Source organism: Aquarana catesbeiana, linkage group LG07 (assembly GCF_042186555.1).
Source record: "Aquarana catesbeiana isolate 2022-GZ linkage group LG07, ASM4218655v1, whole genome shotgun sequence".
NCBI classification, from domain to species: domain Eukaryota; kingdom Metazoa; phylum Chordata; class Amphibia; order Anura; family Ranidae; genus Aquarana; species Aquarana catesbeiana.
In genome coordinates, this window is record NC_133330.1 from 210,096,477 (window position 1) to 210,118,706 (window position 22,230).

General features: G+C 47.3%; 1 protein-coding gene across 1 annotated transcript in view; it reads right to left on the minus strand.

Moving 5' to 3' along the window:
* LOC141102523 (pancreatic alpha-amylase-like) overlaps positions 1–13,708 on the minus strand; it is a 41,979-nt gene extending 28,271 nt beyond the window's left edge. Inside the window, exon 1 of the mRNA XM_073591454.1 lies at positions 13,529–13,708. Coding sequence (XP_073447555.1) covers positions 13,529–13,696 — 168 coding nt within the window. The 5' untranslated portion in view covers positions 13,697–13,708. The remainder of the gene's footprint in view (positions 1–13,528) is intronic.
* Between the last annotated feature and the right edge of the window lie 8,522 nt (positions 13,709–22,230).

The following is a 22,230-nucleotide window of genomic DNA, read 5'->3' on the forward strand; positions in this document are numbered from 1 at the left end:
GGGAGGTTTTCCCCCATCAAAACGAACTCTGTTGATGGGGGAATCAAGCTATTTAAAATCAAATCATCTATAGGTTGCCTTAGGATCACATTAAGGCTACTTTCACACTGGGGCCGCCGAGCGTTAGCACTAAAGCACTGCTCATTTTAGTGGCACTTTTCGGCTACTAGCGGGGTGCTTTTAACCCCCACTAGCGGCTGAAGAAGGGGTTAAAAGCGCCTAATATTGAGGCGCTTTCGAATCGCTTTTCAGGTGCTTTGGAAGCGCAGCCCATTCATTTCAATGCACAGGGAGTTTTGGGAGCGGAGTATACACTGCTTCCAAACCGCCCCAAAGATGCTGCTTGCAGGACTTTTCAGAACGTCCCACAAGCGACACTGAAATTAATGGCAGGCGGTTTTCAGGCATTATTTAGAGTCTATTTCTAGCGCTAAAACACTTGAAAACTGCCTCAGTGTGAAGGCAGCCGAACAAGATCAGAATTTATAGTCACACAAGACACACCCTGAGTCCTCTAGAAGAATGAGTGCACTGTGGTCCTTCTCTTTTAGCAGCTTAAGCTGAGTGGGTGAACTTTAAGTATACAGAACACTACTCCACTAATTAAAATGCACAAACTAGGCAGGTACAGCAACTGGCCCAGTGCGCAGGAATGTAATATAGTATTTTTAATATTTACTTCACAGTAAGATCTATCAGACTGACATCTCAGGGACACACATGTCACTATTACCAAGGATCCTGATAAAGGAGAACTATATGCCCTTGAAATATTGATCTGCTACATGTGCACTTGAAGATATCTGTGTAAAAAAGTGGCAGAGGGCTGGCCTTTTCTTTGATTTGTTTTGGATGGTCCCACTGTTGGCCGTCACCCAAGAAATTCTGGGGTTCCTGATGTAAGAATGTGGGATGATAACACATGAAGCATATTCTTTTGTTTGTTTAATATTTCAAAAGGCAAACTATGCCAACACGCTTATGATTAAAACCAAGGCCGCCTTAGTACAGAACACTCTTGCCTTCCTCAGAGTCTACCACAAATATCTGAATTGAACTGGATTTTAACTAAACTTGGCACTAGTATGGCTGCCTGTATGGGCCCCTGTGGCAGGGATATTAGTGTACATGTTCCAATAAGGAAATAGGCTAATGTGAAGGTTGCTTTCTACACTGTGTACTCTGGATTTCAAACGGTTTCATCTAGATTTAAATGAAAGGAAAAAAATAGGCTCTACTTACGGTAAACTGATTCTACTTGTCCTAATTTTGTTTGCAAGTAAAAAATTAAGTTAAACATCTGAATAAATGTATAATGTTTCCCTGCAGCAGATATTTGAAAAGAGCCCCAATATGTGTAGAGTTGTAAGAAGTAATTTTGCATTGGAGAGTGTAAATGGAAAAGGATTAATGGGCATTAGGGATGAGCTTCGTGTTCGAGTCGAACCCATGTTCGACTCGAACACCGTCTGTTCGCCCGTTCGGCGAATTGCGAATGATATGGGCCGTTCACGCCAAATTCGTGTGGCACGTCACGGCCCATAATTCACTGCAGCATCGCAGTGCATTGCTGGCTGATGATTGGCCAAGCATGCACTATGACCCGCATGCTTGGCCAATCACAGCGCCGTCTGAACAGAGAGCCGTAATTGGCCAAAGCCAAGGAGGCTTTGGCCAATTATGGCTCAGGGGATTTAGCACACGCCCCACACTATATAAGGCCGCCTGCACGGCGGCCCTGTGTAGTGTGTGTTCCGGCGTTCATAGATAGAGAGAGAGAGAGACAGACAGTGTCATTTGATTTGAGTTAGATAGATTAGGCAGAACAGTCAGTCAGTTAGCTGCACTTACAGTGTATTGTGTATATATATGCATCCCAGGTGTTGCATATATATATATATATATATATATATATATATACACTGTATTCAGTTTAGCTAGATCCGTTCCTGTTATCTTCTTACTGACAGGCAGGCTTGTCTTGTTACAGTATTTACAGCTACCTGAAGAAAATTGCTGGTGTTCTTTTGATCCTATTAGTACCACAGTCAGGCAGCTAGACTATTTACAGTTAGTGCAGTGCGTCCTGCTCACAGTGTTCAGCTAAAACTACAAGTTAGTGGGGTGCATCCTGCTCACAGTGTTCAGCTAAACCTACAAGTTAGTGGGGTGCGTCCTGCTCACAGTGTTCAGCTAAACCTACAAGTTAGTGTGGTGCATCCACCTCACAGTGTTCAGCTATACCTACAAGTTAATGCAGTGCGTCCTGCTCACAGTGTTCAGCTAAAACTACAAGTTAGTGCTGTGCGTCCTGCTCACAGTGTTCAGCTAAACCTACAAGTTAGTGTAGTGAGACCTCTGCACAGTGTTCATCTAAAGCTACAAGTTAGTGCAGTGCGTCCTGCTCACAGTGTTCCCCTAGATCCGTTCCTGTTATCTTCTTACTGACAGGCAGGCTTGTCTTGTTAAAGTATTTACAGCTACCTGAAGAAAATTGCTGGTGTTCTTTTGATCCTATTAGTACCACAGTGAGGCAGCTAGACTATTTACAGTTAGTGCAGTGCGTCCTGCTCACAGTGTTCAGCTAAAACTACAAGTTAGTGGGGTACGTCCTGCTCACAGTGTTCAGCTAAACCTACAAGTTAGTGGGGTGCGTCTACCTCACAGTGTTCAGCTAAACCTACAAGTTAGTGTAGTGAGACCTCTGCACAGTGTTCATCTAAAGCTACAAGTTAGTGCAGTGCATCCTGCTCACAGTGTTCAGCTAAAACTACAAGTTAGTGTGGTGCATCCACCTCACAGTGTTCAGCTAAACCTACAAGTTAGTGCGGTGCGTCCTGCTCACAGTGTTCAGCTAAAACTACAAGTTAGTGTGGTGCGTCCACCTCACAGTGTTCAGCTAAAACTACAAGTTAGTGCAGTGCGTCCTGCTCACAGTGTTCAGCTAAAACTACAAGTTAGAGGGTGCGTCCACCTCACAGTGTTCAGCTAAACCTAGAAGTTAGTGCGGTGCGTCCTGCTCACAGTGTTCAGCTAAAACTACAAGTTAGTGCTGTGCGTCCTGCTCACAGTGTTCAGCTAAACCTACAAGTTAGTGTAGTGAGACCTCTGCACAGTGTTCATCTAAAGCTACAAGTTAGTGCAGTGCGTCCTGCTCACAGTGTTCAGCTAAAACTACAAGTTAGTGCGGTGCGTCCACCTCACAGTGTTCAGCTAAACCTAGAAGTTAGTGCGGTGCGTCCTGCTCACAGTGTTCAGCTAAAACTACAAGTTAGTGCTGTGCATCCTGCTCACAGTGTTCAGCTAAACCTACAAGTTAGTGTAGTGAGACCTCTGCACAGTGTTCATCTAAAGCTACAAGTTAGTGCAGTGCATCCTGCTCACAGTGTTCAGCTAAAACTACAAGTTAGTGCAGTGCGTCCTGCTCACAGTGTTCAGCTAAAACTACAAGTTAGTGCAGTGCGTCCTGCTCACAGTGTTCAGCTAAAACTACAAGTTATTGTGGTGCATCCACCTCACAGTGTTCAGCTAAACCTAGAAGTTAGTGCGGTGCGTCCTGCTCACAGTGTTCAGCTAAAACTACAAGTTAGTGTAGTGAGACCTCTGCACAGTGTTCATCTAAAGCTACAAGTTAGTGCAGTGCGTCCTGCTCACAGTGTTCAGCTAAAACTACAAGTTAGTGCGGTGCGTCCACCTCACAGTGTTCAGCTAAACCTACAAGTTAGTGTAGTGAGACCTCTGCACAGTGTTCATCTAAAGCTACAAGTTAGTGCAGTGCATCCTGCTCACAGTGTTCAGCTAAACCTGCAAGTTAGTGCAGTGCGTCCTGCTCACAGTGTTCAGCTAAAACTACAAGTTAGTGCAGTGCGTCCTGCTCACAGTGTTCAGCTAAAACTACAAGTTATTGTGGTGCGTCCACCTCACAGTGTTCAGCTAAACCTAGAAGTTAGTGCGGTGCGTCCTGCTCACAGTGTTCAGCTAAAACTACAAGTTAGTGCTGTGCGTCCTGCTCACAGTGTTCAGCTAAACCTACAAGTTAGTGTAGTGAGACCTCTGCACAGTGTTCATCTAAAGCTACAAGTTAGTGCAGTGCGTCCTGCTCACAGTGTTCAGCTAAAACTACAAGTTAGTGCGGTGCGTCCACCTCACAGTGTTCAGCTAAACCTAGAAGTTAGTGCGGTGCGTCCTGCTCACAGTGTTCAGCTAAAACTACAAGTTAGTGCTGTGCGTCCTGCTCACAGTGTTCAGCTAAACCTAAAAGTTAGTGTAGTGAGACCTCTGCACAGTGTTCATCTAAAGCTACAAGTTAGTGCAGTGCGTCCTGCTCAAAGTGTTCAACTAAAACTACAAGTTAGTGCGGTGCGTCCACCTCACAGTGTTCAGCTAAACCTAGAAGTTAGTGCGGTGCGTCCTGCTCACAGTGTTCAGCTAAAACTACAAGTTAGTGCTGTGCATCCTGCTCACAGTGTTCAGCTAAACCTACAAGTTAGTGTAGTGAGACCTCTGCACAGTGTTCATCTAAAGCTACAAGTTAGTGCAGTGCATCCTGCTCACAGTGTTCAGCTAAAACTACAAGTTAGTGCAGTGCGTCCTGCTCACAGTGTTCAGCTAAAACTACAAGTTAGTGCAGTGCGTCCTGCTCACAGTGTTCAGCTAAAACTACAAGTTATTGTGGTGCGTCCACCTCACAGTGTTCAGCTAAACCTAGAAGTTAGTGCGGTGCGTCCTGCTCACAGTGTTCAGCTAAAACTACAAGTTAGTGTAGTGAGACCTCTGCACAGTGTTCATCTAAAGCTACAAGTTAGTGCAGTGCGTCCTGCTCACAGTGTTCAGCTAAAACTACAAGTTAGTGCGGTGCGTCCACCTCACAGTGTTCAGCTAAACCTACAAGTTAGTGTAGTGAGACCTCTGCACAGTGTTCATCTAAAGCTACAAGTTAGTGCAGTGCATCCTGCTCACAGTGTTCAGCTAAACCTGCAAGTTAGTGCAGTGTGTCCTGCTCACAGTGTTCAGCTAAAACTACAAGTTAGTGCAGTGCGTCCTGCTCACAGTGTTCAGCTAAAACTACAAGTTATTGTGGTGCGTCCACCTCACAGTGTTCAGCTAAACCTAGAAGTTAGTGCGGTGCGTCCTGCTCACAGTGTTCAGCTAAAACTACAAGTTAGTGCTGTGCGTCCTGCTCACAGTGTTCAGCTAAACCTACAAGTTAGTGTAGTGAGACCTCTGCACAGTGTTCATCTAAAGCTACAAGTTAGTGCAGTGTGTCCTGCTCACAGTGTTCAGCTAAAACTACAAGTTAGTGCGGTGCGTCCACCTCACAGTGTTCAGCTAAACCTAGAAGTTAGTGTGGTGCGTCCTGCTCACAGTGTTCAGCTAAAACTACAAGTTAGTGCTGTGCGTCCTGCTCACAGTGTTCAGCTAAACCTAAAAGTTAGTGTAGTGAGACCTCTGCACAGTGTTCATCTAAAGCTACAAGTTAGTGCAGTGCGTCCTGCTCAAAGTGTTCAACTAAAACTACAAGTTAGTGCGGTGCGTCCACCTCATAGTGTTCAGCTAAACCTAGAAGTTAGTGTGGTGTGTCCTGCTCACAGTGTTCAGCTAAAACTACAAGTTAGTGCTGTGCGTCCTGCTCACAGTGTTCAGCTAAACCTACAAGTTAGTGTAGTGAAACCTCTGCACAGTGTTCATCTAAAGCTACAAGTTAGTGCAGTGCGCCCTGCTCACAGTGTTCAGCTAAAACTACAAGTTAGTGGGGTACGTCCTGCTCACAGTGTTCAGCTAAACCTACAACTTAGTGGGGTGCCTCCACCTCACAGTGTTCAGCTAAACCTACAAGTTAGTGGGGTGCGTCCACCTCACAGTGTTCATCTAAAACTACAAGTTAGTGCAGTGCTTCCTGCTCACAGTGTTCAGCTAAAACTACAAGTTAGTGGGGTACGTCCTGCTCACAGTGTTCAGCTAAACCTACAAGTTAGTGGGGTGCGTCCACCTCACAGTGTTCAGCTAAACCTACAAGTTAGTGTAGTGAGACCTCTACACAGTGTTCATCTAAAGCTACAAGTTAGTGGTGTGCGTCCTGCTCACAGTGTTCAGCTAGATCCGTTCCTGTTATCTTCTTACTGACAGGCAGGCTTGTCTTGTTACAGTATTTACAGCTACCTGAAGAAAATTGCTGGTGTTTTTTTGATACTATTATTACCACAGTCAGGCAGCTAGACTATTTACAGTTAGTGCAGTGCGTCCTGCTCACAGTGTTCAGCTAAAACTACAAGTTAGTGGGGTGCGTCCTGCTCACAGTGTTCAGCTAAACCTACAAGTTAGTGGGGTGCGTCCACCTCACAGTGTGCAGCTAAACCTACAAGTTAGTGCGGTGCATCCTGCTCACAGTGTTCAGCTAAAACTACAAGTTAGTGTGGTGCGTCCTCCTCACAGTGTCCAGCTAAACCTACAAGTTATTTTTTTGCGAGCTCTGCACAGTGTTCAGCTAAAGCTACCTGTAGAAGGTTGGTGGTGTTCTCATACTACAGGCAGGCAGTTGATTTTGCTAGCTGCAGTATCAGTACATATATATATATATATATATATATATATATATATATATATATATCCCAGCTTAGTGCAGCTACAGGCCATTAGTATGTCTGGAAGGCCAAGAAGGAGAGGCAGACAGTCACAAGCCAATAAGAGAGGGCAAGCAGGCTCTGTGTCTAGTGCTGGTCGTGGAGACGGTGCATCCTCATGAGCACGTGACCGTGGGACACGCTTGGCCTTTTTTTCGGCAGCTGGCCATGTTGAGCCGCAACATGCGGAAGACTTGGTCGAGTGGATGACCAAACCGTCGTCATCCTCCTCATCCTCTCTCACCCATGCCCAGGGTACTTTGTCTGGCAAAGCAGCGGCCTCTTCCCTTGGCTCAATGTCATCAGTGACTCCTTCTCTAGCCCCACCATGTCCTCCTGAGGAGTCCCTCGAACTGTTTGACCACAGTGTTGGGTACATGCTCCAGGAGGATGCCCAGCATTTGAAAGGCTCTGATGATGATACTGAGCTCGATGAAGGCAGTAACGTGAGCACGGACAGAGGGGGTGCCTAAGAAGGACAGCAATCTGGCAGTCATGCTCCCCCTGCTGCAGCATACTGCCAGGTTTGCTCCAGTGATGAGGAGGGAGGGGATGATGAGGTCACTGACTCAACGTGGGTGCCTGATAGGAAAGAGGAGGAGGAGGAGGCGGCACATCACCAACGAGGCAGGATGCCCTCCAGGGGCCAGCCTAAGGGCAGCACCTTGACTGCATCACACCCCAAAGCTCCACATGTGCAGGGCGCTGCAGCTCTGCGTGTTATTCAAAAAGTTCTTTGGTGTGGGCCTTTTTTGAGACGAGTGCATCAGATCGCATCGCTGCTATTTGCAACATATGTCTCAAGCGTATCTCGCGTGGCCAAAACATCTCCCGCTTGGGTACCACATGCTTGACCAGACATATGTTGACCTGCCATGCAGTTCGTTGGCAAGCGTGTCTAAAAGACCCACACCAAAGAACAAAGAGGACCTCTCCTTGCTCCTCATCAGCTGAGATCTCCAACCCCACTATACCTTCAGTCCTCTCTGAGACCTGCACTGAGAGGAATGAAGGTGTAGAATTAGGTGTGTCACAGCCAAGTACTTGTGGGCAATCTGCTTTTGGTACACCGACGTCAGATTGTACCAGGCAAATTTCCCTGCCCCAGCTGCTGCACCGCCGAAAAAGAAGTTTGCTCCCAGCCATCCACATGCCCAGCGGTTGCATGCTAGCTTGACAAAATTGCTAGCACTTCAACTGCTGCCTTTTCAGTTGGTAGACACGGCCCCCTTCCATGAGTTTGTGGAATGTGCGGTTCCTCAGTGGCAGGTACCCAAACGCCACTTTTTTTCACGGAAGGCGATTCCGGCTCTCTACCGGCATGTAGAAGGCAATGTCCATGCCTCGCTGGACAGGGCAGTCAGCAGTAAGGTGCATATTACCGCTGACTCATGGTCCAGCAGGCATGGACAGGGACGTTACCTAAGTTTCACATCGCATTGGGTGACTCTGCTGGCAGCTGGGAAGGATGCAGGACAAGGTGCAGTAGTGTTGGAGGTTGTTCCGCCACCACGCCTCCAAAATGCTAATGATTGTGACACACCTCTCTCCTCCACCCCCTCCTCTTCTTCTTCCTCCATGGCCTCTTCCTGTGCTTTGTCCTCGGAACCAGTGGTGCTCCGTAGCCGTTCAAGGGGCTACGCAAGTACGCAGGCCAAAAGATGCCATGCGGTGCTTGAGCTGGTGTGCTTGGGGGACAGGAGCCACACTGGGGCAGAGGTTCTGTCAGCTCTGCAGGGGCAGGTTCAGAGGTGGTTAACGCCACGCCAACTTAAGGCAGGAATGGTGGTTTGCGACAATGGCACCAACCTCCTCTCTGCCCTCCGACAGGGACAAATGACCCATGTGCCCTGTTTGGCTCACGTCCTTAACTTGGTGGTGCAACGGTTCTTGGGCAGGTACCCGGGCTTACAGGATGTCCTGAGGCAGGCCAGGAAAGTCTGTGTGCATTTCTGCCGGTCATATAATGCCAGTGCTCGGCTGACGGACCTCCAAAAGGAGTTTAACCTGCCCAAGAACCGCCTAATCTGTGACATGCCCACCAGGTGGAACTCAACGTTGGCCATGCTGCAGCGGCTGCACATGCAGCAGAGGGCCATCAATGAGTACCTGTGCGACTATGGCACCAGGACAGGGTCAGGGGAGCTTGTTTTTTTTTCCCCATGCCAGTGGGCCATGATCAGGGATGCATGCACTGTCCTGTCACCATTTGAGGAGGCCACGAGGATGGTGAGCAGTGACAGTGCATGCATCAGTGACACTGTCGACCTTGTCCACCTGTTGGAGCACGCGCTGCATGGAATAATGGACAGGGCACTTGAGGCAGAACAGAGGCAAGAAGAGGAGGACTTCCTTAGCTCTCAAGGCCCCCTTTATCCAGACAGTGTTCCTGCGTGCCCGCCGATCACACAGGAAGGGGAGGAGGAGAAGGAAGATTGTGTCAGTATGGAGGTGGAGCCTGGCACTCAGCATCAGCAGCAGTCTTTAAGGGATCAGTCCCAAGAAACACATGGACTTGTACGTGGCTGGGAGGAGGTGGCTGTGGACCATGTCGTCCTTAGCGACCCAGAGGACTCCGGACTGAATGCCTCAGCAAACCTACGCTGCATGGCCTCCCTGATCCTGCAAAGCCTGCGTAAGGATCCTCGTATTCGTGGTATCAAGGAGAAGGACCAATACTGGCTGGCAACCCTTCTTGATCCACGTTACAAGGGTAATGTTGCGGACCTTATCTTGCCATCGCAGAGGGAGCAGAGGATGTAACATCTTCGGGAGGCCTTGCAGAAAGGTCTGTGCAACGCGTTCCCAGAGACTGGGAGGTTACAAACTCCTGTTTCTGGACAACGTGTTGCTGAGGCTTCGGTCAGTCAAAGAAGGAGCGGTGGAGAAGGTGGCCGTCTGACCGATGCGTTCAGACAATTTTTTAGTCCGCAGCCCCAAGGTATGATCGGTTCCAGCAACCATCGCCAGCGTCTGTTTTACATGGTGCAGGAATGCCTAGGGGCAAGATCTGACTTGGACACCTTTCCCACCGAAAATCCTCTGGGTTACTGGGTCTTGAGGATGGATCACTGGCCAGAGCTTGCACAGTATGCAATTGAGCTACTGGACTGTCCTACATCCAGCATTCTTTCGGAGCGCACATTCAGTGCTGCTGGAGGCTTTGTAACCGATCACAGGGTGGGTGCGTCTGTCCACCGACTCGGTCGATTGACTGACCTTCATAAAAATGAATCAGTCTTGGATCACCACCAGCTACCAAGCACCTGATGCTGATGTAACCGAATAATTTTTTTTTAAATCTCAGATCCCTTCAAAGACTGCCTATGCTGATGCTGAATGACTATCCCTGAGTAATTATCCTCTTCCTCCTCAATCATCACGCTAATAGCTTGTAAGAACATTTTTGGTTCTGGGCGCCACAACCAGTGCCTAAGGCCCAATTTTTCAGCCCCTGTTTAACAGGGGCATGTAATTACAATTTTGGATGCAATACTTTGCAGCAGGGCTCATTTCTGCGTTCCAACTAGAGTATCTGTGAGGGATTGCAGTGTTGTGGCACCAGCACCAGTGCCTAAGGCCCAATTTTTCAGCCCCTGTTTAACAGGGGCGTGTTATTACAATTTTTGATGCAATACTTTGCAGCAGGGCTCGTTTCTGCGTTGCAACTAGAGTATCTGTGAGGGGTTGCAGTGTTGTGGCACCAGCACCAGTGCCTAAGGCCCAATTTTTCAGCCTCTGTTTAACAGGGGCATGTAATTACAATTTTTGATGCAATACTTTGCAGCAGGGCTCATTTCTGCGTTCCAACTAGAGTATCTGTGAGAGGTTGCAGTGTTGTGGCACCAGCACCAGTGCCTAAGGCCCAATTTTTCAGCCCCTGTTTAACAGGGGCCTGTAATTACAATTTTTGATGCAATACTTTGCAGCAGGGCTCATTTCTGCGTTCCAACTAGAGTATCTGTGAGGGGTTGCAGTGTTGTGGCACCAGCACCAGTGCCTAAGGCCCAATTTTTCAGCCCCTGTTTAACAGGGGCATGTAATTACAATTCTTGATCTAATATTTCACAGCAGGGCCCATTTCTGCACCCACCAAGAGCGAGTGAGGACTTGCAGTGTTGTGGCACCACCACCACCAAAGGCCCAATTTTTCTGCCCTTGTTCAACAGGGGCATGTAATTACAATTCTTGATCTAATATTTCACAGCAGGGCCCAATTCGGCACCCACCAAGAGCGAGTGAGGACTTACAGTGTTGTGGCACCAGCACCACCACCACCACCACCAAAGGCCCAATTTTTCTGCCCTTGTTCAACAGGGGCATGTAATTACAATTCTTGATCTAATATTTCACAGCAGGGCCCTGTGAGGGCTTACAGTGTTGTGGCCACAACAACACCTAAGGCCCAAATTTCTGCTGAGTATATAGGGCAGGCCCCTACTTTCAAACATCTAACTTACAAACGACTCCTACTTGCAAACGGAAGGAGACAACAGGAAGTGAGATGAAATCTACCCCTAGGAAGGGAAATTCTCTCCTGTAAGAGTTAATATGGGAAAAACATTTCTCCTTTCCACTGATGCTTTCCAATCCTTGTTCCACAAAAAAACCCAAATTTTCAAAAAACATTTGTCATTGGGACAAAAAGTGAGGTGAAATCTTCTGAAGAGGAGGAAAGACAGCAAAACAAATGTCACAGGGGTGATAACCCTTCCCTTTGTTTTCCAAAAAGCTTAAAAAAGATTTTTTGGCTGGAGCTAAACACGTTAAAAATGTACCCGTTAAAAATTACAAACAGATTCTACTTAACAACAAACCTACAGTCCCTGTCTTGTTTACACCGCCTGTATACTGCTGTTCAGAGTATATAGGGCCTAGTGGCCCCACACCTTTCCTTATTTTAATTTGGGTGCGGGGTTCCCCTTAATATCCATACAAGACCCAAAGGGCCTGGTAATGGTCTGGGGGGTACCCATGCCGTTTGTCTCACTGATTTTCATCCATATTGCCAGGACCCGACATTACATTAAACCCGCAAGCAGTTTTAAATGAGATTTTTTCCTTTAAAAATGACATTTTGTGCAGGGACTGTTCTAAACACGGGAAACACGCGCCACTTTACAGGCATACTATAGACACACCCCAGGTACGATATTTAAAGGAATATTTCAATTTTTTTTTTTTTTTACTTTAAGCATCATTAAAATCACTGCTCCCGAAAAAACGGCCATTTTTAAAAGTTTTTTTTGCATTGATACATGTCCCCTAGGGTAGGACCCGGGTCCCCAAACCCTTTTTAGGACAATACCATGCAAATTAGCCTTTAAAATGAGCACTTTTGATTTCCAACGTTCGAGTCCCATAGACGTCAATGGGGTTCTAACGTTCGTGCGAATTTTCGGTTCGTTCGCAGGTTCTGGTGCGAACCGAACCGGGGGGTGTTCGGCTCATCCCTAATGGGCATGGGGGCTGGACACAGACATTCAGAATAAGGGATTATTCAATTCAAATCTAATTCAAGGAGAACTGGTGATTTCCAAAAATTAGTAAACTACAGAAACCTATCAGCAATTGTTTCAAAACAATGGCTGTATGCTAAATTGAAATCTAACTGGTTTGTTTGCCTTGCTGCTTTATGTCGATTATTATCAGCATTCTCTGTATTGCCTCTTTATTGGGTTCTCAAATATCATAGTAATTACAGTTTTCACATACCAGAGAATATCCTTTTCTGTAAATACAAAATGGTTTCTTTTGGAATTGCAATCCTTGTCAAATTTGTTTATTGTTTTAAGCAGAATAAAAGTGAACAATTGTGAATCAACAGACATAGGACCCTTTCACACAGGCTGTCCGATCAGATCCGCCTGTCAGTTTTTCAGGTGGACCTGATTGGACCCTCCATTCACCCCTATGGAGCAGCAGATGTCAGCGGTGACATGTCTGCTGACATCTGCCGCTACCTGATCCGATCCTGTCCGCTAAATCCAGACATATGGCGGTCCTGTTTTTCATCCATCTAGCAGATTGGATCCGATATGATCGGGTGAAAATGGTCAGGTGGTTCATTTTCTGCTAATTTCCCCATAGAGGACAGCGGGAATTGGTCTGTCTCCACTCTGCACAGTGAGTGGAGACGGACCTGTCATTTGCTTGCTGAATGGGGATCAAAAGCGGAGTCCGCCAAGTGGTGGCACCTGTTTGAAAGGGGCCATAGTGGTACAAAATTAGACAAGAGAGTATCTGGCTACATCAACTTAGAGATTAGCATTCAAGATTTAGGACCAACAGTACAATATACCAGATATCCATTAGACAATCCTTATCAGAGGTCTAGAGAGACAAAAAATAGAGGGTATCACTTTGCTCAATGTAACAATTTGTCTAGCTTACATCTATTAACAAAAGATGTGTACCTATTGCCAAAACATCTTTTTTTAGCCTTGGATAGAGTGAGGAAAGATTAGAATCTCTGTCAGATCTTACTGTTGTCCTGAGTTCTCCTTACTCACTGTCCAAAGGACAATCTTTTTACCAGACAGGAAGTGAAGGAAACTCTCCAACAACACAGACAATTGTTTGTTTTTTTAAAAAGTTAAGTAGGGGAACAATAGTACCCCTGTTCGCCTTTCATTGTTGTATGTTTCCCTGTTTTACATTTTCTCTTACTTCCTGTTTTAAGGTTTGCCCCCAGAACAGAAATAAGGGGAACATTTCCCCAGTGGAGCCCCAGATAGCAGTAAAGTCTGTCACGGGATCTAACCCTTCCCCACTGTATCCAAAACTAAAAAAACTTTTTGGGTAAAGATACACTTTAATAGTTTCACAAAGCAACTGTTGTAACTGTGAAAAAAATACATGAGATTCTAAGTTTTATCTGGGTAATGTTTGAGGTATTGTATACTTACCTGGACTCCTCCAAATCCATTGGGTCCCAAGTATCTTTCACACTCTGCTGCAATGTCATCCCATTTCCACTCAAACAAGTGGACAATTGTTGTCCGACCAGCTCTTGTGTTGGGGTTGTATTGGGCTGAGCAAAGCCCAACTGTGACCAACAGAACTAGGAGCTTCATCCTGCCTGCTAATGTTACAACATGCTCTCCATCTACTAGTTTTATAAACGGTGGGCGTTGCATAACTGTGTCAAATGACCACCTGTGATTGTTTATAGTGATACAAGTAGCCAGGTGATGATATTATAAAAATTCCCACAAGCAGGCTTGTTTTTCTCAAATGCACGAAGTGTTTGTTAAAGATCAACAAGGAAAATAGAGTTCATAAATTATGTTTTGCCCTAACTTTTGGACATTAAATAGGGGGGAAAAAATTGTTCTTAAACTTGTTATTTCAGATGCTTTTTTTTGGGATCCAGTGGTATAGTGTGGTAGTATGATATCTTACACACCATTTTGTTACTTGGTTGAACAATTAAAGGTCAGTCAAGATCTCACTAACATTCCTTAAAGTGCATTTTCACTTTTCCAGCTAAGATGGGATGCCACTTACTTTATACTTACATTTCCCCATTCAGGGCCGGACTGGGAATAAAAACCAGGCCTGGAAAAAATGTCATACTAGCCCCATAGCATTATTATACCAGCCCAACATCATAATCATCATAACGTCATTATTTCCTTATTCATGAAAGAGAAAACCATGCATTTTAAAGCACATTTGAAGAGTATATTATATACAGTATCTCACAAAAGTGAGTACCCCCCTCACATTTTTGTAAATATTTTCTTCTATCTTTTCATGTGACAACACTGAAGAAATTACACTTTGCTACAATGTAAAGTAGTGAGTGTACAGCTTGTATAACAGTGTAAATTTGCTGCCCCCTCAAAATAACTCAACACACAGCCATTAATGTCTAAACTGCTGGCAACAAAAGTGAATACACCCCTAAGTGAAAATGTCAAAATTGGGCCCAATTAGCCATTTTCCCTCCCTGGTGTCATGTGACTCATTAGTGTTACAAGGTCTCAGGTGTGAATGGAGAGCAAGTGTGTTAAATTTGGTGTTATCGCTCTCACTCTCTCATACTCGTCACTGGAAGTTCAACATGGCACCTCATGGCAAAGAACTCTCTGAGGATCTGAAAAAAATTATTGTTGCTCTACATAAAGATGGCCTAGACTATAAGAAGATTGTCAAGACCCTGAAACTGAGCTGCAGCATGGTGGCCAAGACCATACAGCGGTATAACAGGACAGGTTCCACTCAGAACAGACCTCGCCATGGTTGACCAAATAAGTTGAGTGCACGTGCTCAGCGTCATATCCAGAGGTTGTCTTTGAAAAATAGACGTATGAGTGCTGCCATCACTGCTGCAAACGTTGAAGGGGTGGGGGGGTCAGTCTGTCAATGCTCAGATCATACGCTGCACACTGCATCAAATTGTTGTCCCAGAAGGAAGCCTCTTCTAAAGATGATGCGCAAGAAAGCCTACAAACAGTTTGCTGAAGACAAGCAGACTAAGGACATGGATTACTGCAACCATGTCCTGTGGTATGATGAGACCAAGATAAACTTATTTGGTTCAGATGGTGTCAAGCGTGTGTGGTGACAACCAGGTGAGGAGTACAAAGACAAGTGTGTCTTGGCTACAGTCAAGCATGGTGGTGGGAGTGTCATGGTCCGTGGCTGCATTAGTGCTTCCGGCACTGGGGAGCTACAGTTCATTGAGGGAACCATGAATGCCAACATGTACTGTGACATAATGAAGCAGAGCATGATCCCCTCCCTTCGGAGACTGGGCCACAGGGCAGTATTCCAACATAACGACCCCAAACACACCTCCAAGACAACCACTGCCTTGCTAAAGAAGCTGAGGGTAAAGGTGATGGACTGCCCAAGCATGTCTCCAGACCTAAACCCTATTGATAATCTGTGGGGCATCCTCAAATGGGAGGTGAAGGAGCGCAAGGTCTCTAACATCCACCAGCTTTGTGATGTCGTCATGGAGGAGTGGAAGAGGACTCCAGTGGCAACCTGTGAAGCTCTGGTGAACTCCATGCTCAAGAGGGTTAAGGTAGTGCTTGAAAACAATGGTGGCAGCACAAAATATTGACACGTTGGGACCAATTTGGTCATTTTCACTTAGGGGTGTACTTACTTTTGTTGCCAGCGGTTTAGACATTAATGGCTGTGTGTTGAGTTATTTGGGTGGACAGCAAATTTACACTGTTATACAAGCTGTACACTCACTACTATACATTGTAGCAAAGTGTCATTTCTTCAGTATTGTCACATGAAAAGATATAAGAAAATATTTACAAAAATGTGAGGGGTGTACTCACTTTTGTGAGATACTGTATATATATATATATATATATATATATAGAAGGCAGATATAAAAGCACACAGGGAGATTTTATATATATATATATATAAACAGATTCCAATTAAAAGATTAAAAGTGGTAAAATTGGTCCATCGTCAAGGGTCACCCCAGGAACGTGGGGGGGGGGGCTCTGATTTCCAGAGACCACCTTCCACAGAAAGAATGGGGGGGGGGTTACTGATATAAGGGGGAAACTATCAGTGCCCCCTTATATTATTGTATTCACTCCCCCCTCAGACTTGCCTGGCAGCGCTGTCACCTCCTTTCAGTTACAACAGGCAGGGCTCAGTTAGACGGCTCCAGGTTGGTGACTCTGGTTTTATCCTACAGTCTTCTCTCCACAGTCCACACACGTTTTACTACTCCCATGACCCCCATCCTGGTGGCAATCCCACTCTTGACTCCTCTCCAGACTCCCCCTCAGAGACTGCAGACATGATATAAGACAAGAGATGGTCAGAGGTTGCGAACATGGTATAAGAGATGGTTAGAGACTGAGCACAGGACACAAGAGATGGCTAGAGACTGTGGACAGATACAAGAGATGGCTAGAGACTGAGGACACGATACAAGAGATGGTCAGAGACTGAGGACAGGATACAAGAGATGGTCAGAGACTGAGGACAGGATACAAGAGATGGCTAGAGACTGAGGACATGATATAAGAGATGGTTAGAGACTGAGGACTTGATACAAGAGATAGCTAGAGACTGAGGACATGATACAAGAGATGGCTAGAGACTGAGGACAGGATACAAGAGATGGTCAGAGGTTGCGGACATGATACAAGAGATGGTCAGAGGTTTCGGACATGATACAAGAGATTGTCAGAGGCTGCAAGCATGGTACAAGAGATCAATGCAGCCTCATCAGTGCCCATCAAATGCAGCTTTACAGTGCCCGTGAATGCAGCCTCACTGTGCCCACCAATTGCAGTCTCTCTGTACCCACCACTGCAGCCTCTCTGTGTCATCAATTGCAGCCTCTCTGTGCCCATCAATTGCAGCCTCTCTGTGCCCATCAATTGCAGTCTCTCTGTGCCCACCAATTGCAGCCTCTATGTGCCCACCAATTGCAGCCTCTATGTGCCCACCACTGCAGCCTCTCTGTGCCACCCAATTGCAGCTTCTGTGTGCCCACCATTGCAGCCTTTGTGCCCACCGATTGCAGCCTCTGTGTGCCAGCCATTGCAGCCTCTGTGTGCCAGTCATTGCAGCCTCTGTGTGCCCACCATTACAGCCTCTGTGTGCCAGCCATTGCAGCCTCTGTGTGCCAGCCATTGCAGACTCTGTGTGCCTACCATTGCAGACTCTGTGTGCCCACCATTACAGCCTCTGTGTGCCCACCATTACAGCCTCTGTATGCCAGCCATTGCAGCCTCTGTGTGCCAGCCATTGCAGCCTCTGTGTGCCCACCATTGCAGCCTCTGTGTGCCCACCATTGCAGCCTCTGTGCCTACCAATTGCAGCCTCACCGTTTCCTGCATAACACACAGCAGCAGATGTATGGCACGGAGCTGGATCTGTGTGTGTAAGGCGGCGCTGTAACAAGGTCCCGCCCCCCTAGACCAGCTTGTGTGATAGGCAGAACACTGATTTAATCAGTGTTTCATCTAGAAGACTATCACACGAGCTGGTCTAGGGGGGCGGGACCTTGTAACAGCGCCACCTTACACACATTGACCCAGGTCCATGCCATATATGAGGAGGAGCCGGAACACAGAGGGAGAGGAGCACTGCAGCCGCTGCTCAAAGCGGCCCCAGGGCAGCCGACCTACCGGGAAATTTACCGGTATCCCGGTAGGCCAGCCCGGCCCTGTACCCATTCACAGTATAAATATTTAACAACTACAGCTTACCTTATTTAGATGCTCTATTCTAGACCTTCCAGCAAGGAAATGCCACATAGTTCCCTTTGTTTAAGAAGGTACTGGACAGCTATGTTTGCCATAAATAACCCTGCCTGTACTGTGCCTCATTATAATTTTAACTTAATTTGAACACTGTCTGTCCTACCAAAGCGTTAAAGGTTTAGGGGCAGGGCTTCTTGCATTGGGTGTTAATGAGAACAGTAGGGATGAGCTTCGAGTTCAAGTCAAACCCATGTTCGACTCGAACATTGCCTGTTCGACCGTTCGTCGAATTGCGAACTATATGGGCCGCTCGTGCCAAATTCGAGTGGGGCGTTACGGCCCATAATTCACTGTGGCATTACAGTGCATTGCTGGCTGATGATTGGCCAAGCATGCACTATGACCTGTATGCTTGGCCAATCACAGCGCTGTGTGTACAGAGAGCCGTAATTGGCCAAGGCCAGGGTTGCTTTGTCCAATTATGGCTCAGGGGGTTTAGTACACGCCCCATACTATATAAGGCCGCCTGCGTGGCGGCCTTGTGTAGTGTGTTGCGGCGTTGGAGAGAGATAGATAGACAGAGAGACAGTGTCATTTGATTTAAGTTAGATAGAGTAGGCAGGTCGAGTCAGTTAGCTGCACTTACAGTGTATTGTGTATATATATGCATCCCAGGTGTTATATATATATATATATATATATATATATATATATATATATATATATATATACACATATACACACTGTATTCAGTTTAGCTAGATGTGTTCCTGTTATTCTTTTCCTAATATACTGACAGGCAGGCAGGTGTTTTTACAGTATTTACAGTTCGTGTACTGTGTACCCTGCACAGTTGCACCTACAGTATAGCTACCTGAAGACAAGTGCTTGTGTTCTTCTTCTGATCCTATTAATAGCACAGGCAGGCTCTTGAAGTATTTACAGTTAGTGTACTGTGTACCCTGCACAGTTGCACCTATAGCTACCTGAAGGCAAGTGCTTGTGTGCTTCTTCTGATCCTGTTAATAGCACAGTCAGGCTCTTGAAGTATTTACAGTTAGTGTACTGTGTATCCTGCACAGTTGCACCTATAGCTACCTGAAGACAAGTGCTGGTGTGCTTCTTCTGATCCTATTAATACCACAGGCAGGCATTCTGCTAGCTGCTGTATAATCAGTATATATATATATACATCCCAGTTTTGTGCAGCTACATCTCACTGCAGTGCAGGCCATTAGTATGTATGGAAGACCAACAAGGAGAGACAGACAGTCACAAGCCAATAAAAGAGGGCAAGCAGGCTCTGTGTCTAGAGGCAACAGTGCTGGTCGTGAACACGGTGCATCCTCATCAGCACGTGGCCGTGGGACACGCTTGTCCTTTTTTTCGGCAGCTTACCGCATTGAGCCGCAAAATGCGGAAGACTTGGTAGAGTGGATGACCAAGCTATCCTCATCCTCCTCATCCTCTCTCACCCTGGCTCAGGGTACGTTGTCTGGCAAAGCAGCTGCTAACGCAGCCTCTTCCCTCGGCTCAATGTCATCAGTCACTCTTCCCTAGCCCTACCATGTCCTCCTGAGGTGTCCCCCGAACTGTTTGACCACAATGTTGGGTACATGCTCCAGGAGGAGGCCCAGCGTTTTGAAGGCTCCGATGATGCTACTCAGCTAGAGGAAGGCAGTAATGTGAGCCCAGACAGAGGGGGTGCCCAAGAAGGACAACAATCTGGCAGTCATGTTCCCCTAGCTGCAGCATACTGCCAGCAGTGATGAGGACGGAGGGGATGATGAGGTCACTGACTCCACGTGGGTGCCTGATAGGAGAGAGAAGGAGGAGGAGGAAGAGGCACATCACCAATGATGTGGGCCTTTTTTGAGACGAGTGCATCAGATCCCACCGCTGCTATTTGCAACATATGTCTCAAGCATATCTCGCGTGGCCAAAACATCACTCACTTGGGCACCACATGCTTGACCAGACATATGTTGACCTGCCATGCAGTTCGTTGGCAAGCGTACCTAAAAGACCCACACCAAAGAACAAAGAGGACCTCTCCTTGCTCCTCATAAGCTGGGATCTCCAACCCCACTATACCTTCAGTCCTCTCTGAGACCTGCACTGAGAGGAATGAAGGTGTAGAATTAGGTGTGTCACAGCCAAGTACTTGCGGGCAATCTGCTATCGGTACACCGACGTCAGATTGTACCAGGCAAATTTCCCTGCCCCAGCTACTGCACCGCCGAAAGAAGTTTGCTTCCAGCCATCCACATGCCCAGCGGTTGAATGCTAGCTTGGCTAAATTGCTAGCACTTCAACTGCTGCCTTTTCAGTTGGTAGACTCTGCCCCCTTCCGTGAGTTTGTGGAATGTGCGGTTCCTCAGTGGCAGGTTCCCAAACGCCACTTTTTCTCATGGAAGGCAATTCCGGCTCTCTACCGGCATGTGGAAGGCAATATCTTGGCCTCGCTGGACAGGATGGTCAGCGGTAAGGTGCATATTACCGCTGACTCATGGTCCAGCAGGCATGGACAGGGACGTTACCTATCTTTCACGACGCATTGGGTACTCTTCTCGCAGCTGGGAAGGATGCAGGACAAGGTACAGTAGTGTTGGAGGTTGTTCCGCCACCACGCCTCCAAAATGCTACTAGTGGTGATTCTGACACACCTCTCTCCTCCACCCCCTCCTCTTCTTCTTCCTCCATGGCCTCTTCCTGTGCTTTGTCCTCGGAACCAGCGGTGCTCCATAGGCGTTCAAGGGGCTACGCAAATATGCAGGCCAAAAGATGCCATGCGGTGCTTGAGCTGGTGTGCATGGGGGACAGGAGCCACACTGGGGCAGAGATTCTGTCAGATCTGCAGGGGCAGGCTCAGAGGTGGTTGACGCCACGCCAGCTTCAGCCAGGAATGGTGGTTTGCGACAATGGCACCAACCACCTCTCCGCCCTCCAACAAGGACAACTGACCCATGTGCCCTGTTTGGCTCACGTTCTTAACTTGATGGTGCAGCGGTTCTTGGGCAGGTACCCGGGCTTACAGGATGTCCTGAGCAATGCCAGTGCTCAGCTGGCTGACCCCCAAAGGAATTTAACCTGCCCAAGAACCACCTAATCTGTGACATGCCCACCAGGTGGAACTCAACGTTGGCCATGCTGCAGACGCAGCAGAGGGCCATCAATGAGTACCTGTGTGACTATGGCACCAGGACAGGATCAGGGGAGCTTGTTTTTTTTCCCCATGCCAGTGGGCCATGATCAGGGATGCATGCACTGTCCTGTCACCATTTGAGGAGGCCACAAAGATAGTGAGCAGTGACAGTGCATGCATCAGTGACACTGTCCCCCTTGTCCACCTGTTGGAGCACACGCTGCGTGGAATAATGGACAGGGCACTTGAGGAAGAACAGAGGCAGGAAGAGGAGGACTTCCTTACCTCTCAAGGCCCCCTTTATCCAGACAGTGTTCCTGCGTGCCCACCGATCTCACAGGAAGAGGACGAGGAGGAGGAGGAGGATTGTGTCAGCATGGAGGTGGAGCCTGGCACTCAGCATCAGCAGCAGTCTTCAAGGGATCATTTACAGTCCCAAGAAACCCATGGACTTCTACGTGGCTGGGAGGAGGTGGCTGCGGATCATGTCGTTCTTAGTGACCCAGAGGACTCCGGACCGAATGCCTCAGCAAACCTACGCTGCATGGCCTCCCTGATTCTGCAAAGCCTGCGGAAGGATCCTCGTGTTCGTGGTATCAAGGAGAGGGATCGTTACTGGCTGGCAACCCTCCTTGATCCATGTTACAAGGGTAAGGTTGTGGACAGAGGGAGCAGAGGATGAAACATCTTCGGGAGGCCTTGCAGAAAGGTCTGTACAACGCATTCCCAGAGACTGGGAGGTTACAAACTCCTGTTCCTGGACAACGTGTTGCTGAGGCTTTCGGTCAGTCAAAGAAGGAGCGGTGGAGAAGGTGATCGTCTGACCGATGCGTTCAGACAATTTTTTAGTCCGCAGCCCCAAGGTATGATCGGTTTCAGCAACCATCGCCAGCGTCTGTTTTACATGGTGTAGGAATACCTAGGGGCAAGATCTGACTTGGACACCTTTCCCACTGAAAATCCTCTGGGTTACTGGGTCTTGAGGATGGATCACTGGCCAGAGCTTGCACAGTATGCAATTGAGCTACTGGCCTGTCCTGCATCCAGCGTTCTTTCGGAACGCACATTCAGTGCTGCTGGAGGCTTTGTAACCCATCACAGGGTGCATCTGTCCACCGACTCGGTCGATCGACTGACCGTCATAAAAATGAATCAGTCTTGGATCACCACCAGCTACCAAGCACCTGATGCTGATGTAACCGAATAATTTTTTTTTAAATGTCAGATCCCTTCAAGACTGCCTATGCTGATGCTGAGTGACTAT